Raw genomic sequence first — 19828 nt, 5'->3', positions numbered from 1 at the left:
CTGGCAAAACAGGAGGGGCTCTTTGATACCTGAGAAGGGAAAAGGAGACAAAAAGAGGAGGACAGCCAGAAGCAGCATACCTGAGAATCTAATTAGCAGGAATCTTAACAGCACTAAGAAGAAGCCAGAATGTATTAATCAAGTGAAAAGCTGACTGGACACTGGGTACTTAAAACTGCTGAGACAGACTTTGCTTTCGAACACTCCCATAAAACACCTGTCCGGCTTCTTCCACTCCTAAATTACAAGCTTATCAAATTCAGAGAGTGGTACGCCCCACCTTTCCACAGCTTTCACAAGGCTACTCTCACAGCCTGCATCTCAAGCCAAGCTCCCACTCTTCTCAAGACTTGTGGCATAGGGTTAATTGCGAAAATCTGTTGGACACCTATGTGATTTTTATCATTTTGTTTCCAAATCAACAGTATTTAAGAACCACTCTGGTTCAATCTACCTTCCCTGGCCAAAAAAAGCTTTCCCTTCTTCTCAGGGGAGCATTCAATGAACAATGTTCCCTGAATTTTCTGGATTCCCAACTGATGAGCCTCCGTTCCCTATTAAGGATAGTCACGAGGTATCATGAATTCAAAGGAATGAAAGTTGGTTAAGGATTAAAGAAAAAAAACACAGGAGCAATCTCTTGGATATCAGCCACAGCAACGTATTTATGGATATGTCTCCTCAGGCAAGGGAAACAAAAGCAAAAAATAAACTATTGAAACTACATCAGACTAAAAAGCTTTTGCACAACGACGGAAACCAACAAGAGAACCATCATCAATACTTTCAGTGAGTGGCCTTTTTCATATACATCAAATGATACATCTGATAAGGGCTTAATATCCAAAAGAGATAAAGAACTCCTACAAATCAACAGAAAAATAAATAATCCAATTAAAAATGGGCAGAGGACCTAAATAGACATTTTCCCAAAGAAGACATACTGGTGGCCAAAAGACACAGCAAGATGCTCAAGATCCCTCATCATCAGGGAAATGCAAATCAAAACTATGAGATACCACTCCAACCAATCAGAATAGCTAGAACCAAACAGAGAAGAAATAACAAGTGTTGGGAAGAATGTAGAGAAAGGGGAACCCTCATGCAGTGCTGCTAGGAATGTAAGCTGATGCAGCCACTGTGGAAATCAGTATGAAGGTAGGTATCTTAAAAAATTAAAAATAGAATTACCATGCGACCCAGTAATTCCACTTCAGGATATTCACATGAAGAAAACAAAAACACTAATTTGAAAAGCCATATGCACCCATATGTTTATAGCAGCATTGTTTATAATGGCCAAGATATGGAAGCAATGTGAGTGTCCATCAATAGACAAATTAATGTAGAAGATGTGAGGTAGCTAGCTAGCTAGCTAGCTAGACAGACAGAATGGAATACTACCAGCCATTTAAAAAAATGCAATCTTGTCATTTGCAAAAACATAGATGGATCTAGAGGATACTAATGCTAAGTAAAACAAATCAGACAAAGAAAGACAAATACCATATGATTTCATGTATATACGGAATCATCTAAAACCAAAACAAATGAACAACAACAAAAATAGACTCATAAGTACAAAGAACAAACCAATGCTTGCTAGAGGGGAGAGATATGGGTGAAATACATAAAAGAAATTAAGAGGCACACAATTCTAGTTATAAAATAAATAAATCATGATGTTAAAAAGTATGGCATATGAAATTTAATGAATAAAGTTGTAATAACTTTGTATGGAGACAGATGGTAACTATACTAATCATGTGCAATTCACCTGAAACTTGGTAACAATACATCATAATATTATGTAACATTATATCACTTTGATTAAAAATAAAATAACAAAATTAAAGTCTATCCACACCCCAATATTTAAGAAATTGCACCAAATTTATCCCGACTTTCTGACCTAAACTTCCGCAGCTAGGCCAGTCTCCTCTCTGTTCCCAATACAGTCCACTTACGCATTTCTGATGGAGAGCCTCTGTCTTGATATCCTTGTTATCTGAAATATCCTCTCCCTTCCCGTCCCCTCACTTTATCCAGATCCTACTACATTCTCAGGACCTAGGTTGAAATCCTCTACCTCCTACTCCATTAGGTCTCAAAACACTCCAGTCTACACCAAGTGGGTCACCAACACACCTCCTGCACCGGTCAGGCAGACAAATAATCATAGTATGGTCTGGAATAATGGAGGGGAAAGGTGGAAGCTGTGGCAACTGCAGTCAATTTGCTCCGTCTGAACACCTTTGGGTTCACAATTTTTTTTTTATTTTTTTAAAAGATTTTATTTATTTATTTGTCAGAGAGAGAGGGAGAGAGAGCAAGCACAGGCAGAGGCAGAGGGAGAAGCAGGCTCCCCACCGAGCAAGGAGCCTGATGTGGGACTCGATCCTAAGACGCTGGGATCATGACCTGAGCCGAAGGCAGCTGCTTAACCAACTGAGCCACCCAGGCGTCCCCACAATTTTTTTTTTAAAGATTTTATTTATTTATTTGAGAGTGAGAGAATGAGAGAGAGAGAACATGAGTGGAGAAAGGTCAGCGGGAGAAACAGACTCCCTGTCGAGTAGGGAGTCCAATGTGGGACTCGATCCCGGGACTCCAGGATCATGACCTGAGCCAAAGGCTCAACCAACTGAGCAACCCAGGCGCTCCCGGGTTCACAATTTTTTAAGACGCTGTGTTAGAGCTATTAATATTAGGAGCCTCTGAGGAAAGGAAAGCTGGAGAAGAGAGGAGGGAAGGGAGATTTTCATTGTATATACTCTTCTATATTTTGTAAATTTTAAAATATAATTTTCACAAAATACCCAAAAGTGAAAAATAAAAATGAAATGGGAAAAAACTTTAAGGACTAAAAACACTACGCCATTCAAACAAAATGGATGCATCAACCAAAGCACTTTCAGTTTAGCACCTTAGTTTATTATTTGTTCCAGTTTGTTTGGGTTACTTAATTAAATAACACCTTGGTCCTGCTACTTGCCTTTTCCTATATGTATACTCTACCTCTCAAGAGAATCCCAAGTTAAGGAAGAAAAGAATTACATTATGTTTCTTTTTTATCTCCTTCACTGCCTTAGATCGACAAACACATGCAATAAGTACTCAGTATTCAGAATCATAAGTGTTTAGAATTTTAAAAGTCCTTAAAGATCTAGGCCACCCTTTCATTTTATAAATGAAAAACTGATGCCTATGAACACTAAGAAACATACCCAATTATCACAGGATAACCTCCCAGGATGTAATGAAAAGAATAAAAACAAAAGAAAAACAAAATCTCTCTGACACTCTCTCTCTCTCTTTCTCTCTCTGAGTTTACTATAAAAATAAGGATGCCCACTAGAGGGAGCTAATAGTCCATGAACTTGAAAGTGAGGGTCCTAAAACTGTTCCTTCAAAAGGTTAATGAAAAACTTTTCCCAGGGCCTCAGAATGTGACTTTAGAGCCACAAACCGGGAGCACTTGGGTGGTTCAGTGGATTAAAGCCTCTGCCTTGGCTCGGGTGGCGATCCCAGGGTCCTGCTCAGCAGGGAGCCTGCTTCCCTTCCTCTCTCTCTGGCTGCCTCTCTGCCTACCTGTGATCTCTGTCTGTCAAATAAATAAATAAATAATCTTAAAAAAAAAAAAAAAAAAAAGGGGCCACATATCCAAACAATATAAATTCAGATTTCTTTTGCCAGAGGTACAGAGACTTTCAAATCTCCAGCATTAAAAAAAGAAAAATGTTTTTAGCATATAGTAATATTGATCTTTTTTTTTTTTTTTGGTACAGAAGTCTATAAATTTTAACACACATATTCATCTGTATAACCCCCACAATCAGGAAATAGAACAGTTCCATTATTACCCAAACCTCCTCCTCTGACTTTATAGTCACCCCAACCTACCCACCCACCACACACCCCTGTGCACACTGTGGAATTCTATTGTATTGATATAAAAATGTTTATCCGTTCACCCATGGAAGGACATCTAGTTTGTCTTCAGTGGCTGGCAATCCATATTAATACAGCTGCTATCAATATTCACGTACAAGCTTTTTGAGTCAAAACAGATTTTCATTTTTCCAGGGTAAATGCTGAGGGGGAGCACTGAGTCATATGTAAGTATATTCTCAACTCTAAAAGAAAATTATAAACTTGCTTTCCAAAGTGACAACCAATCCAAGCTTCCTGCCTGCAACAGATGAAATTTCCGGTTGCTCTATATCCTCTCTAGCTCTTGATATTGTCAGTATTTTTTTTTTTTTTTTAAAGATCCCAAGTTGGTCCCGTAGACTGTTGATAGGACAGGGATTTTTTTTTTTTTAAAGATTTTATTTATTTATTTGACAGAGCGAGATCACAAGCAGGCAGAGAGGCAGGCAGAGAGAGAGGAGGAAGCAGGCTCCCTGCTGACCAGAGAGCCTGATGCGGGGCTCGATCCCAGGACCCTGAGATCATAACCTGAGCTGAAGGCAGCGGCTTAACCCACTGAGCCACCCAGGCGCCCGATATTGTCAGTATTTTTATTTTAACCATTCCAATAGACAAAAACCAGCATGTTATCATGGTTTTAATTTGCATTCCCCTCCGGCTAATCTTATTAAACATCTTTTCAAGTGAGTATTCTATTCATTTTTTAATTGGGCTGTTTGTATTCTTACTGTTGTTTTGTGAGTTCTTTACATATTCTTGAGAGCAGTCCACTGTCTTATATGTGGTTTGCAAATATTCTCTCCCTATCTGTACCTTGTCTTCTCATCCTCTTAATAATGTCTTTCACATAGCAAAAGCTTATAATTTTGATGAAGTTCAATTTATCATGTTTTTTCTTTTGTGAATCATGCTTTTGGTGTCATGCTAAGAACTCTTTGCCTAACTCTTGAGCATAAAGATTTTTTGCTGTCTTAAAATTTTTACAGTCTTGGGGCACCTGGCTGGCTCAGTGGGTTAAAGCCTCTGCCTTTGGCTCAGGTCATGATCTCAAAGTCCTGGGATCAAGCCCCACATCAGGCTCTCTGCTCAGCAGGGAGCCTGCTTCCCCCTCTTTCTCTGTCTGCCTCTCTGCCTACTTGTGATCTCTGTCAAATAAACGAATAAAATCATTAAAAAAAATTTTTTATAATCTTACACTTAAATCTACAATTCACTTTGAATCAACTTTTGCATAAAGTATTGCAGTTTACATTTGAGGTTGACTTTTTGCACATAGAGGATATATATCCAGTTGTTCTAATACCATCTTTTTCACTTAAATTGCTTTTACACCTTTGTCAAAAACCAAATGGCCATATTTGTGTGCATTTCTGAACCAGCAGTTCTGTGCCTCCAGTCTAGGTATCTAGCCCTTCACCAAAACCATAGTCTCTGTTATTTTGGCCTTACGTAGAAGTCTTAAAACTGGGCAGCATGATTCTTGCTTTTTAAATGAAGAACGTGAAAGTAATGTTATTCAATAGAGCTGACAATATCCACATAACAACTTCTAGTTTCAAATTAAAATCAGTATTTTGGAAATAGGACAGAAAAAGAAGTAAATATGAGGGAAAGGGAACAGAAAGAAAAAGTGAAATGAGGAGGAAAAAGTAAAAAGTAGGAACATGCAAGAGATACACATAAAGAGGTAGAAACACAGAAAGAAAAGAAGGAAATAGAAAAAGGGAACAGGGAGAGGTGGGAAAATAAAAAAATGGTTCTCTATATATTGGACCTCAACCACTACACCTAAGCCAGTGAATTCCTATCTGTGAACACCAAACACCTTCCCAATTACAACTACCCACCAGAGCTAGGTAGCATCAGTAATATGAGCGGTCAAGGGCTAGGTGTCTTACCAGACCAGGAACCCCAACCTCCTAAAGATCTACAGCAGGTCAAATGCTTTCCTCATTATATCATCCAAACAAACAATTATCAAAATGGCACTTCAATTTTTGTGTAACCCATTACAGTAGGTTTAAAGATTTTATTTATTTATTTGACAGACAGAGATCACAAGTAGGCAGAGAGGCAGGCAGAGATAGAGGAGGAAGCAGGCTCCCTGCTGAGCAGAGAGCCCGATGCGGGACTTAAATACTCCTGTATAACTGTCTGTTCACATAAGTTAAATGGACAGATTCGATGATCAGTGTGGAATTTCCTTAACTAGAACATTCCTGGTTTTTTTGTTTAAATGTTTCAAGGAGAAAAGCATCTGGTTCTTTTGGATAAAATATCTACCCTGTCCACCTCCCAGGGTTGCCATGAAGATCAAATGAGATGATGGAAGGGAAAATGCTTTATATACTGAAACTTCTTAGACAAATATACATAACTGCCTCTCCTCATCAGAGGTACAGGACTAGGAAACTGTTAGACACAGAAGACAGAGTCTGGCTCAATTATGTAGACCCTTGAGTGAAATCTGTAACATCTTCAGCGGCAGCAAATTCAGAAGTCTTTCCAGACAGTGGCATTAAAAACAGGAACGACAAGGTTTAGTAACTAGCTCTGGGTACCTCTCTGTAACACTCTGACTTATGGACATTTAGATATGGGGATCTTGCTTTCTTTAACAAGAAAATTTACTATTTCCTTCTTTTTTCTATACTTATCTCTTTGATTCTTGAGAAAAAAATCACGGTTAACAAATATAAATGTAATCACAGAAGAAACATGACACACATTCTTTTAAAACTAGAAATAGGATTGGACATATTCCAAAATAAAAGCTTAACTCATAACTTCTGTTATAAAATTCTTCAATAGATACTACAACATATACAACATACATGTGTGTATGTGTGCGTGTGCATTTTCTGTCCTTAAAAATGCTGTAATGGCCTTCGGTATTTCGTGTAGCTTTCTTTAACTTATAGACCCAAGAAAGCATCCACCCCCAGCTATATTTACAGGTGCTTAGGCTAATGATGTTTACCTTACTTCCCCTATTTGACAACTACAGTTAATCATTTAATGTATTACCCAGTAGTTAAAACATCATTGGAATTCTATAAATATATAAACACATGGTGGCCACACCAAATACTTCTTGTTTATTATTGTGTGTTTACTCATTCAGTCACTAAGTTATTTACTAGGTTAAGTCCACCTCGTGCTGTGGAAACGGAGGCAATATAGCATACCATAAGACAGGCTTCAGACAGACATCTCAGTTCAAATCCTGACTCTTCTTCGTCAGGATTCATTTTTTTGAATCCAGCCAAGGGACTCTAGAGAAGTTAATAATAACTTTGGCCTTATTAACTTCCTAATCTTTAAAAATTAGGAAAATACACTCTATCAACAGATGTCGTGTTAAATAACGATAATGTGGACATGTCAGCACATCATAGGTCCTTGAATACCTTAGTTCCTTATGTGCTAGCAAGAGCGCTTGGCTGGCCATTCCAGCCTCTTTGACACTGCTTAGAAAGGACCCCCATCCATAAGACTTGATATTTAAAAGCCCATTCTGGAATTTCTCCACCTTACTGGCTCTCCATCTATTTTTTAAATCTAACCTGCCTCTAGGTCCTAATCTCACTCATCTATTTCCATTATAATGTGGTAGCAGTCCTATTCTACTAGGACAGCAGCTGGAAGGAGAGCAGGTAGGGCAGCCCACCCCAACTCTTGCCTGGAGCCCTAGCACGCAGGTGTGAGGATCCTGAGCACCAGTCCCAGAAGCTGCATGCGTCCAACAGCTGCCTCCATGCTCATTAGCTCATTCTCAATTCATGGCACATGCTCCTAACAAATGATTTACATATGTACATAGATTTCATCCCAGATTAACCTGAGAAATTGGCAAACATCAGTAGTTAGAATATAAAACTTTCACCCAGGAAATTGGAAAGCTATGAGTTTCCAGGTGGTAAATAATGGAAGAAAATCCTGCTTCCTTTATGATTCACAGTATTACAGAGAGTAAAGGGAAAATCATTAATAGACAAATATAATCTGTGTGTGCACTTGAGGTTTTAAAGGGGGCTTCCTAGTGACATGAAGCATGCCCTAAAACTGCATTTGCATGCTCCAAATTCCCTCCCCTGAGGATTCTGAAAGCCTGCTGGCACACAATGGATGTTACCCCCATTTAAGGTCACAATAGAACAGATTGGAAGTTACTCATCCAGAGATTTTTTTTGGAAGTGTTCTCGCTAAGTTGTGATGGGGTATAAGCAATTAGTTTCCTAAGAGAAATAATCACTTACAAAATCCCAGTGAAGTATGGCATGCAGAATGAGGGCTAGCATCTCCACTGCCTAAGGCTAACAAACACTGTGGTCTCAGAATAAGCTAAAATCACCCAAGATCCTAACTAAAAGTTGGATGAGCAAGCCAGAAATAACTGCCAAATGGAGAGACAACTAATTGCCCTGATGACAATCTTGGTATCTGGAAGCTGAAGATTGCCAACAAAATTCTATAAAGAAGTTCAATGTTAGGCGAGCCTGGGTGGCTCAGTGGGTTAAGCCTCTGCTTTTGGCTCAGGTCATGATCTCAGGGTCCTGGGATCGAGCCCCGCATTGGGCTCTCTGCTCAGCGGGGAGCCTGTTTACCCCTCTCTCTGCCTGCTCTCTGCCTACTTGTGATTTCTCTGTCAAATAAATAAATAAAATCTTAAAAAAAAAAGAAGAAGAAGAAGAAGAAATTCAATGTTAAACATGCAGCAATGTTTAGGGTTAGCCTTGGTGCTGGAGGCCACCCTCACAGTGCTCTGCAACCTCTCCTAGCAGCCAGCCCACAAGCAGCCAACGAAATGGTTCAGGTAGGAATAGACAGGTTTTCTCTGCTCACCAAGGGTCTCAGTGGTTCCAAACTGCCTCACTAAACGTGTTGTAAGGCATTCTTCATTTTTCTTTTGGAGTAAAAGAAAGCAAATGTTAAGGGTCCATATTCTCCATTTCTTCTTTTAACCCCTACTCAGGTTCTCAGCCCTCTGGGTGGCCTCTCTGTCAATAACTCAACACTTCCTTTTCTCAGGACATGGGCAGCTTCATTTCTCTTTAATATTCTCCCTGTTCCTGAAGCTTAGATAGGTCCCTTCTACCTCCAGCAATAAAATCACCTAGCATATAGTGAAAAGGAAAGTCCGAGCAGAGAGACATGCATATTTTCCTTGGATTATCAGGTGGTAAGTGTCCCATCACAAAACAGAACTAAAACATGAGCAAAAACATTTGGAGAACAGCATACATACATTGCCAGGGTTCAACTGAGACAAAGGGAATTCTAGCACAATTCTTCATACATGTCCGAGATCCGCTTAAAGATCAGACCCATGCTGCCACTAACCCCAGGAATACACCCCTTCTCACTGCTAGAAAGGTCCACCCCAGAGCTGCTCTTTCATCCTTTCAGATTCTCAAGAAGTGCTGTGTAACCCTCCTCCCAGGTGTGCAGAAGGCATGAAGAGATGTCCTTTCTGAAAAGTCACTGCAACTAACCACGCTCGGGGCTACTCTACAGGCCCTGGAACATTGCAATAGGTTTTATTTTAACAACACGCGTGGTTCTTCACTCAACAAATCACAAGTGGGAGCATCATTCCACTGGAAAAGAGAGATTATTCCACATGAGGAAGTTTCAAGAGACTGACCAAGTCCAGTCATCCTCCCCGTAGTCCTCCCTCTTCAGGGTTTACTTATCACCCTTACCTGTACAAGTGACGATTGTCTTCAAAATCTTCCTGACCCCATTTTCCCTTGATGTCTTCAATAACATGATTCTTGAGAAATTTTTTCAGCAGCTGAACTGTTTGTTTGCGAGTCACTTCTGGGCCAAAGTTCTGACTGCACCTCAACAGCTCGTGCAGCCAATCCACAGCTTCGGCCGCCGTGAAACAACGTTCATAACTTTTGAAACGACAGCGATGTTTCCGTAAGGGCATCCTAGCACGAAAAAGCTCAACTGTTTCATTCCACTGGGGAAGAAAAGGAGAAAAGCATATAGTAATCAACTGATTTTTTTTAAAGGTTATTATGTCCCAAATACTTAAAACCGTGAATGCAGTTCTTCCATTGAAGAGACTGCCTTGATGACAGAGACTTGAATTTTTTTTTTTAAAGTAGGCTGAATGGAGGGGCGTCTGGGTGGCTCAGTGGGTTAAAGCCTCTGCCTTCAGCTCGGGTCATGATCCCAGGATCCTGGGATTGAGTCCCGCATTGGGCTTTCTGCTCGGCGGGGAGCCTGCTTCCTCCTCTCTCTCTACCTGCCTCTCTGCCTACTTGTGATCGCTCTGTTGAGTAAATAAATAAAATCTTTTTTAAAAAAAATAAATAAATAAAGTGGGCTGAATGGAGGAACAAGGTAGAACTAGACTTGGACACTTAACCAACAGAGCTACCCAGGCACCCCATGGAATCATACAGATTTTACTTTTCTTCTGGACATCTTATATCAAGATTACATTTTATTTATGTTATTCATCTATATTAATGCGTATGACAGTAGTTCATTTTTATTGCTATGCAGTATTCCATTGCATGAATAAATCCCTATTTATCTATTCTTTTTTTTTTTTTTTAGAGTGAGAGCAAGAGAAAGAATGAGCAGGGGGAGGGGAGAGACAGAATCCCAAGCAGGCTCCACACTCAGTGTGGAGCCCAACTCAGGGCTCAATCTTACAACCCTGAGATCATAACCTGAGCTGAAACCAAGAGTTGGTCACTTAACCAGGTGAGCCACCCAGGCGCCCCACGATTTATCTTTTCTTAAGTTGATGGACATTTGGGTTGTTTTTTTTCTTCTAAGAATAGTGCTCCTATGAACATTGTGGTTTTGGCCAACATATATATATGTTCTGTTGGATATATAATTAAAGAAAATTGCTGGAGTATGAGGTGTGCATACATTTAACTTTTACAAAGTTTGCCAAACGGTTTTCCAGAGTGGTTGTACTGATTTATATTTCCATCAGCAACATATGAGGTTTCCAGTTGTTCTACATTCTCAGCAGCACTTAGTGTTGCCTATCTTTTCATTTTAGCCATTTTGTAGGCATGCAGTAGTATTGCATTGTGGACTACTTTTGCATTTCATTTCTAATTAATAAAGTTGAACATCTTTGCATATATTATGGTAAATTTAAAGATTTTTTCATGTGAAATGCCTGTTCAAGTTATTTTCCTTTTTTTTTTCTGTTGGAGTATCTGTCTTTTCATTCATGTTCTGAGGGGTTTTTTTGTTTGTTTGTTTGTTTTAGAAATTCTAGTTAAATGTTATCCTACAGTGGCTTGTCTTGTTTCTTGTGTGTTTTTAAGATGGTAAAAATTATTTAAGTCTGGACCAACTTAATTTGGAGGATGGCATATAACAGTGTCAAATGAAGTTATAAGATTAATATATACCTAAGGCAAAATGATGTCTGAATTTGGTTACAAGGAAGACAAGATTCAGAATCAGAGTGGAATTCAATTGCATCAAGTTAGAAGGTGGTTAAAGAAAGTAGAAAAAGTGAATGGCCAGTTAAGCGTTTGCTTGCTGAATCCCTACTGTGTGTTGGGAATCCCTACTGTGCTCTATGTCTAGGGTGCATGCTTGCACAGACCCAGAGTTGGTCCTCTATGCCCCTGGTGTTGTGTGGAAGAATAGTGGACCATTGTTGCAGAGGGGGTTGGGCAGGAGGAGGAATGAAGAGAAACCTGGAAGAAAAGGCCTGATCAGAAGGGAAAAGGAGCCAGAAGGGGGAAAAATAAAAAGAATATGCCAAGATCAGAACTGTAGTTGTTAAAGATTTTCGGATTTCAGTGGGAAGGGAGGAGAGAAGTAAAGGGAGGAGAGAAGTTTGTGCAGTGATACACCTGAAAGAGAAGGCTGGGAGGAGGGAGAATGGTTATGAGAGTACGACTGTGAGTTTCCAGGACTTTAAGGAGGGCTGGCAGGAAGCCTAGGGTCTGAAAAAGCTGTTGGTGTAACTATGTAGGAAGGATACCATATGTGAACATTTCATTTAATCTAGGGAAGGCTGATGAAGGGGTGGATGTCTAAGGTTTGTTGTGTTTTTTTTTAAATAGGAAAATATTTTGCAGAATTTTTAAACATGTTTTGACATCAGGCACTATGTCTCGTACATCTCTCATTTTTTCTCTCCCTATAACAGTACTTATTCATTGAATGAAGGAAAGTCATATTAAACACAGGGCTCCAAGAAGTGAATTACACATATTTGGCTCAGTTTTACCCATAGTTTTGATCATTTGTTTCTCATTAATGTAAGAATCCATTAAGTTCACGTGAAGGGACTTGGTGGTAATATCTCCAGTATATACTTATTGAATGAATAAAATACATTTTTAAAAGTGTGTTTTTTTGGGGCGCCTGGGTGGCTCAGTGGGTTAAGCCGCTGCCTTCGGCTCAGGTCATGATCTCAGGGTCCTGGGATCGAGTCCCGCATCGGGCTCTCTGCTCCGCAGGGAGCCTGCTTCCTCCTCTCTCTCTCTCTGCCTGCCTCTATGCCTACTTGTGATCTCTCTCTGTCAAATAAATAAATAAAATCTTTTAAAAAAAAAAAGTGTGTTTTTTTTCTTTTGAGTGGGAAGTTTGCAAATAAAAGATTGTCAAGGCTGGGGGCACATAGGTGGCTAATTCAGTTGAGCATCCCACTCTCGATTTCAGCTCAGGTCTTTACCTCAGGGTCATGAGTTCAAGCCCTGCGTTAGGCTCCACACTGGTCGTGTAGCCTACTTAAAAAAAAAAAATGGAACAAAAAACTGTATTGGTTCCATTTATAAAAAGTCAAAAAGGAGGCAAAACTAATCCATGGTATTAGAAATCATAACTGGTTAATTTGTAAGTAGGTCAAAACAAAGAAAGGCAAGGGGTACCTATGGAGTGCTAGGACTGTTACATCTCTTGATCTATGTATCAGTTACACAGGGTGCTCACATGAAAACTTACTGAGTATACTTATTTCATTATACCACCTATACCTATAAACACAAACATAAGTTTTAAACAATCTCCACATATTTTTAATCACTGTCATTTTAATTCTCTGCTGACACCTAGCCTTCATGTTAGTCTTGATCAAACATGTGGGGAAGGAAGAGGAGTTAATAAAAAAGATTTTCATTTATTTTATGTTGATTCAATTATCATAATCATTATCAATTAAACTTAATGCATAGTACTTTATTTTTTTAAGACTTTATTTATTTGACACAGAGAGAGATCACAAGTAAGCAGAGAGGCAGGCAGAGAGAGAGGGGGAAGCAGGCTCCCTGCTGAGCAGAGAGCCTGATACGGGGGCTCAATCCCAGGACCCTGGGATCATGACCTGAGCTGAAGTCAAAGGCTTTAACACACTGAGCCACCCAGGCACCCTGCACAGTACTTTATACATTACTTAATAAATGTAATGAAGACATGGGCCCCTGGAATCCTATATTTCAAACCAGAAGTAAATATGCCTATTAATTAACTCAAGCTAGTGAGTAGTTCCTCTACTTATTTTAATTAGGCTATAATGCACATTGTAACAAATTAAATGCAGAAGCATATATAAAAGAGTCTGCTCAGTCCCTCTTGGATCCCACATACCTATCACACACATAGAATTCTTCCTTTTTAATGTATATTATTTATTACTAGGATTGTTGTTTGCTTTCCTTTTTAAGAAATGTGATCAACTGGGGCACCTGTGTGGCTCAGTGGATTAGCCCTCTGCCTTCGGTTCAGGTCATGGTCTCAGGATCCTGGGATAGAGCCCCACATCGGGCTCTCTGCTCAGCAGGGAGCCTGCTTCCCCACCCACCCACCCCTGCCTGCCTCTCTGCCTACTAGTGATTTCTGTCAAATAAATAAATAAAACCTTTTAAAAAAATGTGATCAATCCTACTGTACACACTCCCCAGTTTGTTTTTGCACTGAACACAGCACAGATGTCCTTCTGTGTCAATACCTATAGATCCAGCCCACTCTTATGAATGAATGAATGCCATAATTTACTTAACCATTTTCTAACTGATGGGCATAGATCTGTTTCCATGTTGTTGTTTCAAAATGTTACTTTAAAACCCCTGGGGCACCTGGGTGACTCACTGCTTAAGCAACTGACTCTTGATTTCACCTCTGGTCATGAGGGCCCTGAGAGAGAGCCCCATCTCAGATGGGGTGGGCTCTGTGCTCTGCATGGGGTTGGCTTGACCTTGTCCCTCTCCCTCCCCCACACTTACCCCTGTGTCTCTCTCTCTCTCTCTTTTAAATAAATAAATAACCGAAAGGACAAATGTTTTTATTTGTGAAAGAATGGATTTATAAATTTTATCAGCATATTTAAATCAGATGTAACAATTCACAGTCCTACCAACAATATAAGAGCATGCTGCCTTATCTGCGGCCATCACTAAATGTTACCATTTTCGTTTCTGCCAATCCATGTTCAAGAAATGATGTCTCTATACTTTGTACGTTCCTATCTTCATCTCAAGTAATTTTCGTTTATTTATCTGAGACTTGACCTTTTTCTAGTAGATTGTCTTCCTCTTTTTCTTAATCAATTTTTTTAAATGTTTAAATCTAGCATTTAAGTCAAAGTGCATAGAAGTCAGGAAAATTAGTCTATTTTGCTCAGTTCAGTATATTCACAACTGAAGACAGTGCCTGTCTTATGGTACATGTGTTTAATAAAGGTGCTATGAATGAATATGTAATATTAATCCTTTTTAAAAATATTAGAATTGTTTTCTCCTGGCTAATCAATTTATGCGGTCTCTAGCTATATGAAGGTTTTGTTGATGGTGATGTTAATCAAACAAACAAATTTTTATTTTCTTTATAGCTTCAGGATTTCCTGAATCCTGAATCCCCTTTGTTTAGAGGAAGGAAATTAGAGATATCCCCATCCAGTGGTATTAAAAATATCAAAGTTTTCTTTTAATATTTTAAAGGAATTTTTAAAAAATATTTGAATCTTCAACTAGTATTTTTTATGGCAGGAGGAGAATATCTCTACCTTTATTTTTTTCCAAATGGAGAGTCAATTATGTCGCCCTTTTTTCAATGAATTGCAATATTAAGTTACTTTACATAGTATCTTTTTTTTTTTAAGATTTTATTTATTTATTTATTTGACAGAGGGAGATCACAAGTAAGCAGAGAGGCAGGCAGAGAGAGAGAGGAGGAAGCAGCCTCCCTGCTGAGCAGAGAGCCTGATGCAGGACTTAATCCCAGGACCCTGGGATCATGACCTGAGCTGAAGGCAGGGGCTTAACCCACTGAGCCACCCAGGCGCCCACACAGTATCTTTCTTGATTCTATTCTGAACTCTCCTTTCTTTCCCATTGAGCTATTTATGTCTTTCTATGCAATACTACACCATTGTGATTACAGTCAATTAATACTAAGTTTAAATATCTGTGTAGATCAAAGTCACCTATAGTCTCCTTAATTCTCATACATTTACTCTTCTGAATGACCTTTTCATTCAGTACATTCTACACACAGGAAAAAAAAATTATGTCTGGATTTTTTCTGATTCTGTTGATAGCTGGTTTTTATTTCACACTAGAAATTTTTCTAATAAGACATCTTTATCAGGGGCGCCTGGGTGGGTAAAAGCCTCTGCCTTCAGCTCAGGTCATAATCCCAGGGTCCTGGGACTGAGCCCCGCATTGGGCTCTCTGCTTGGCAGGGAGCCTGCTTCCCCCTCTCTCTCTCTGCCTGCTTCTCTGCCTACTTGTGATCTCTGTCTGTGAAATAAATAAATAAAATCTTTAAAAAAAGAAAAAAAAAGACATCTTTATCAAAGCTCGCATCTCTTTAAAAAGTAACTTATAAAATGAGTTTTTAATTTATGTTGTTTTTTAATGGCATTTATCATTATGGATTATATTTACTCAATACATGAAACATTTCAGAATTCTAAAACTTAGTGAGACCATGATCTTTAAAAAAAATAAAATAAAATAAATTTTAAAAACTAAAAAACCATAATCTCTTTTCCTACTTACTTCTAAAAATAATTATGTTGTTATTGGCTACTCCATCAAAAAAGAAGAATTATGTTTTCTGTAAAATAACTCAAAATTCTTAGTTACACTTGGAAGGAAAATATCCTATATGTCAACAAAGAACAAGACAGAGCTTAAAAATGTGATTTTTTTTCCCCATGACATATTATTTGGAGAGAAAATCTTTATAGCAAAGGGAACAAAAGAGATTTGTTTGTAATTAAAAAAACTTTGTACTACTTATTTATCCCTTAAACTAGGGATCTGAAATAAGGACTCATACAATTGTTTTTACTTCATATCATGAGCCAAACTACAAAATACAGCAGTGAGTGTTGAAACGTGTTTCCTGTTCTTTTCTCCAGGATATTGATTCCATTTCCTTCCTTCTTAGTACCAAAAATATTGTGATAATGGTGCTATCATGCACCTGGCCTCGGAGCACAGAGACAACCAAACTCTACATCTAGCTGAATTTGCCAAGACTAGCAGGGAGAACCTGATCAAGTCAGTTCACCCCTTTAGGACTCAAGACAAGGAGGAAACCGGACTAGACAATTGTTCATGTCCATTCTAGTTCTCAGATTCAGTGACAGCTGTAGGTGTTTAAAGTTTACCACTTGCATCAGATGGTAGAGGTAACTCAGCATTAAGTTCAAAGACTCAGTAGATTAAAGCAGTTTTTATAAAAGCAATTTTCTTTCTCCTCATTATTTCTATTAAAATGATGAACTATAGATGACCCTTGAACAAGAGAGGTTTGAACTACCTATGTCCACTTTATATACAGATTTTTATCAACAAATACAGTACAGTACTGTCAATGTATTTTCTCTTCCTTATGATTTTCTCTTTTTAAAAGATTTTATTTATTTATTTGAGAGAGAGAGAAAGGAAGAGCGCACAAGCAGAGGGGAGGCACTGGGGGAGAAGCAGACTCCTTTACTGAGCAGGGAGCCCAAGACCCAGGACTCAGTCCCAGCACTCTGGGATAATGACCTAAGCCAAAGGTGGAGGCAATCGACTGAGCCATCCAGGCACACTTCTTTATGATTTTCTTAGTAACATTTTCTTTTCTCTAGCTTACTTTATTATAAGAATATAGGATGTAATATATACAACATACAAAATGTGTTAATTGACTCTTTATGTTATCAGTAAGACTTCCAGGGAACAGCAAGCCATTAGTAGTTAAGTTTTGGAGAAGTTCTACATGGACTTTCAACTGTGCACGGGTGGGCACTCCTAACCCCCACATTGTTCAAGGGTCAACTGTATTTGTATGTGGGTTACAAAAGTGAAAGCTATTTCAATGAAGATGAATAAGTTGCTAATTTAACTTCCATATTCACCATGTAATGACTTAGAATCAGTCATTTGATTTTTGGCATAAAATTTTACCTCATCCATAAAATGTTATTTTCAGGTAAGACTTTGGTGCTTTAGAAAATGGAGATGTACATGGTTTGAAAAAGTAAAGGGAATCATGAAAGGAATTAGTAAAGGCCCGCTCCTTCTATGCCAATGATTTTCCCAAGACTTTCCTGAGTACTGGGTTGAGGGTGATCTTGGGAGAAGGGGGAAATGATAAGCGGGGAGAGCGAGATGGAAAGGTGAGCTGGGGAAGGTAAGTAAACAGAGGACTAGTCACAAACTTCGTGATTTACCTGGTAAAAGTTGTAAGGCACAACTAAATTATTCTCCAAGAAACATTTATACATGTAATGAGGTTAAATCCTGTACAATGATGACAGAGATCACAGATATAAAGCAGGAAAACTCACTTTTAAAAAAATTTTGCTACAGTTTTCTGTGCTTCCAAAATCTTGGTTTAAGATCAAAGGTCTCAAATAGAATAAACTTGACAAGTGAATGGACTACCTGGGAAGTTCTGGTAAAATTGAAATGCTTTCATTAATTAGTCACATAATTAAATTTCCTGCTTAATTTGATCAGTCTTAGCTAAACTTGACTTGAATATCACTTCTTAGGGGCTGACAGCTTCTGGAGAACAAAGAACATGTTTCTTTATAAATTCCTTTGATAAATATGTTAATGTGACTCAGAATGAAGCAGTACCTTATTACATAGGTACTACACATCCACAAAAAGTAGTAATTCACACATTTCAGTGAACGAGATTTAAAACGGTTCCAATCATGATGTAACTTTTTTTAGTCTAAAGTAGGAAGGATGAGAACTACCTACCCCAAGATTCTGAGCTTCTGTTTCCCTTGCATAAGTGCTGTGAATAAATTTGGGGGAGAGGGATGTTCTACCCCTCCCGCCCCCCAACAAAGGAGAGTAAAGTTTTTGAAAGTCCCTGATGAAGCACAATCTCTATCTCATCCCTAAACATGGACCTACCAATAGCCCAGATTCCAGAACGTTCCAAACGGTAGAAGCAATTGTGAAGCCTAAGTAAATATGAAAACATTAAAAACAAAACAAAACAAAACAAAAAACTATTTGTCCCCTGTCAGCACCATCCACACCTCCTAGAGGCTAGCCTAAAGGAAAATCTAAATTTATATTTGCTGATTTTTTTTTAAATGAACGAATCATTATATGCATGCCTATAGCAGATTGTTGGCAAAGATGAGTGCGGTAACTCCTCCCACCTTGCGCCTATCTTTTCCTGGATATCCGTTAGGTTACACAGAACAATGAAACTAATTCCCAAATTACATGTGGCCATAAGTGTTTTACCACGTATGGTACCACAAGGAGGGTCCCCTCCTCCCAATTACCAGCAGGCTTCCATTGAAAGTCTCCAAACACCTGCAATTGACATTGCCAAATTGTCACCACTTATTCCATTATAGAGATCCTTTAAAACGCAAATCACTAAAATCAGTTGCTCCAGGTCACAAAGAAATCAACTACGCATCAGAACCCTGAATACCAAAGTTCTTCTCGCAGGAGAAAAAGCAGCACCCTGGACCTTCAATGTCTGTAAAGGCTCTTTCAGAACATCCGTTCGGGCCACCCGCTGATTTGGGTCGATGCTGACAGAACCAGAAACGCTCCCTGGGAGCCAGAAAAGCGGCCAAGACCCACGTCCGTTCCGGGCACCGTTAGAAAGAACCTCAGGTGTCACCACAAGTGACACTCAGGACGGAGACACGCCCTGCCCGTTCTGTGGCGATGGGTGAGTGTTACAAGGGGTGGAGGGCCCTGAGGTTACCAACGCAGTCCTTCCTCTCCCGGCCACAGGCGTTTGATTCCAGAGGACAAAGGGGGGTGGGAGTGGGGTCCCCCTGGTGTTTCCGGCGCTTTAAATCCGAAGGCGTCACTTACTACCGAAAACCAGGCCAATGTCCCGGGAACAAAGCTGCTCCCACCCACTCCTGTCGAGCTCCTGACCCGGTAAGCCTTTCTTTGAGAATCGTTCAGAAAACGGCCGCCCTAGCGAAAACGGGTCCCGCCTCGGGCCGCGCCAACCTTGCAGAGGCGAGGACTGACAAGCACGCGGCCCACTGCCAGGCCCGGGGCCCCTGGGGCCGGTGGCTTCGCCCAGGCCCCGGCACCTCCACTCACCAGCTTGGTGGCTCGGTACGGGCCGGGCCCCACGATGCGGTGTTCCATGGCGGGTACGCAGTGGCGGCGGCGGCGGCGCAGGCCGCCCCAGCGCCGATCCCCGCGAGCTGGCGGCGCCTCAGTTTGAATTGTGAGCCTCTGCGCTGCGGACACTGATTGGGTGGCGCGGAGGCACGTGACGGGAACTGAGGGGCGGAGTCACCCAGACCTTGGGATTCCCAGCACACCCCCTCCCAGCCAGGTAGGCGCGGTGACTGAGCTGAGGTCTCCACCCAAACTGTTGCGGCCGTGGGAGCTCCGCTCGCAGAGCGGCCGGGGACAGAGTCGCCTGTCCATCTTTGTCCCGCGCGCGTACA

The 19828-nt window shown here is 40.0% G+C and overlaps 1 protein-coding gene across 2 annotated transcripts in view; it reads right to left on the bottom strand.

The window, feature by feature from the left end:
* DEPDC1B (DEP domain containing 1B) overlaps positions 1–19599 on the bottom strand; it is an 82097-nt gene extending 62498 nt beyond the window's left edge. Inside the window, exons 1-2 of one of the 2 annotated variants that reach the window (XM_044224220.1) lie at positions 19473–19599; positions 9639–9904 (exon numbers count right to left, since the gene is read on the bottom strand). In XM_044224220.1, coding sequence (XP_044080155.1) covers positions 9639–9904; positions 19473–19520 — 314 coding nt within the window. In that variant the 5' untranslated portion in view covers positions 19521–19599. The remainder of the gene's footprint in view (positions 1–9638; positions 9905–19472) is intronic. The other variant, XM_044224227.1, reaches the window with a different exon arrangement.
* Between the last annotated feature and the right edge of the window lie 229 nt (positions 19600–19828).

This window comes from Neovison vison, chromosome 1, assembly GCF_020171115.1.
Source record: "Neovison vison isolate M4711 chromosome 1, ASM_NN_V1, whole genome shotgun sequence".
Lineage (NCBI taxonomy): Eukaryota > Metazoa > Chordata > Mammalia > Carnivora > Mustelidae > Neogale > Neogale vison.
Note: the sequence above shows the minus strand (reverse complement) of the source record. Positions and strands in the feature narration are given on the sequence as shown.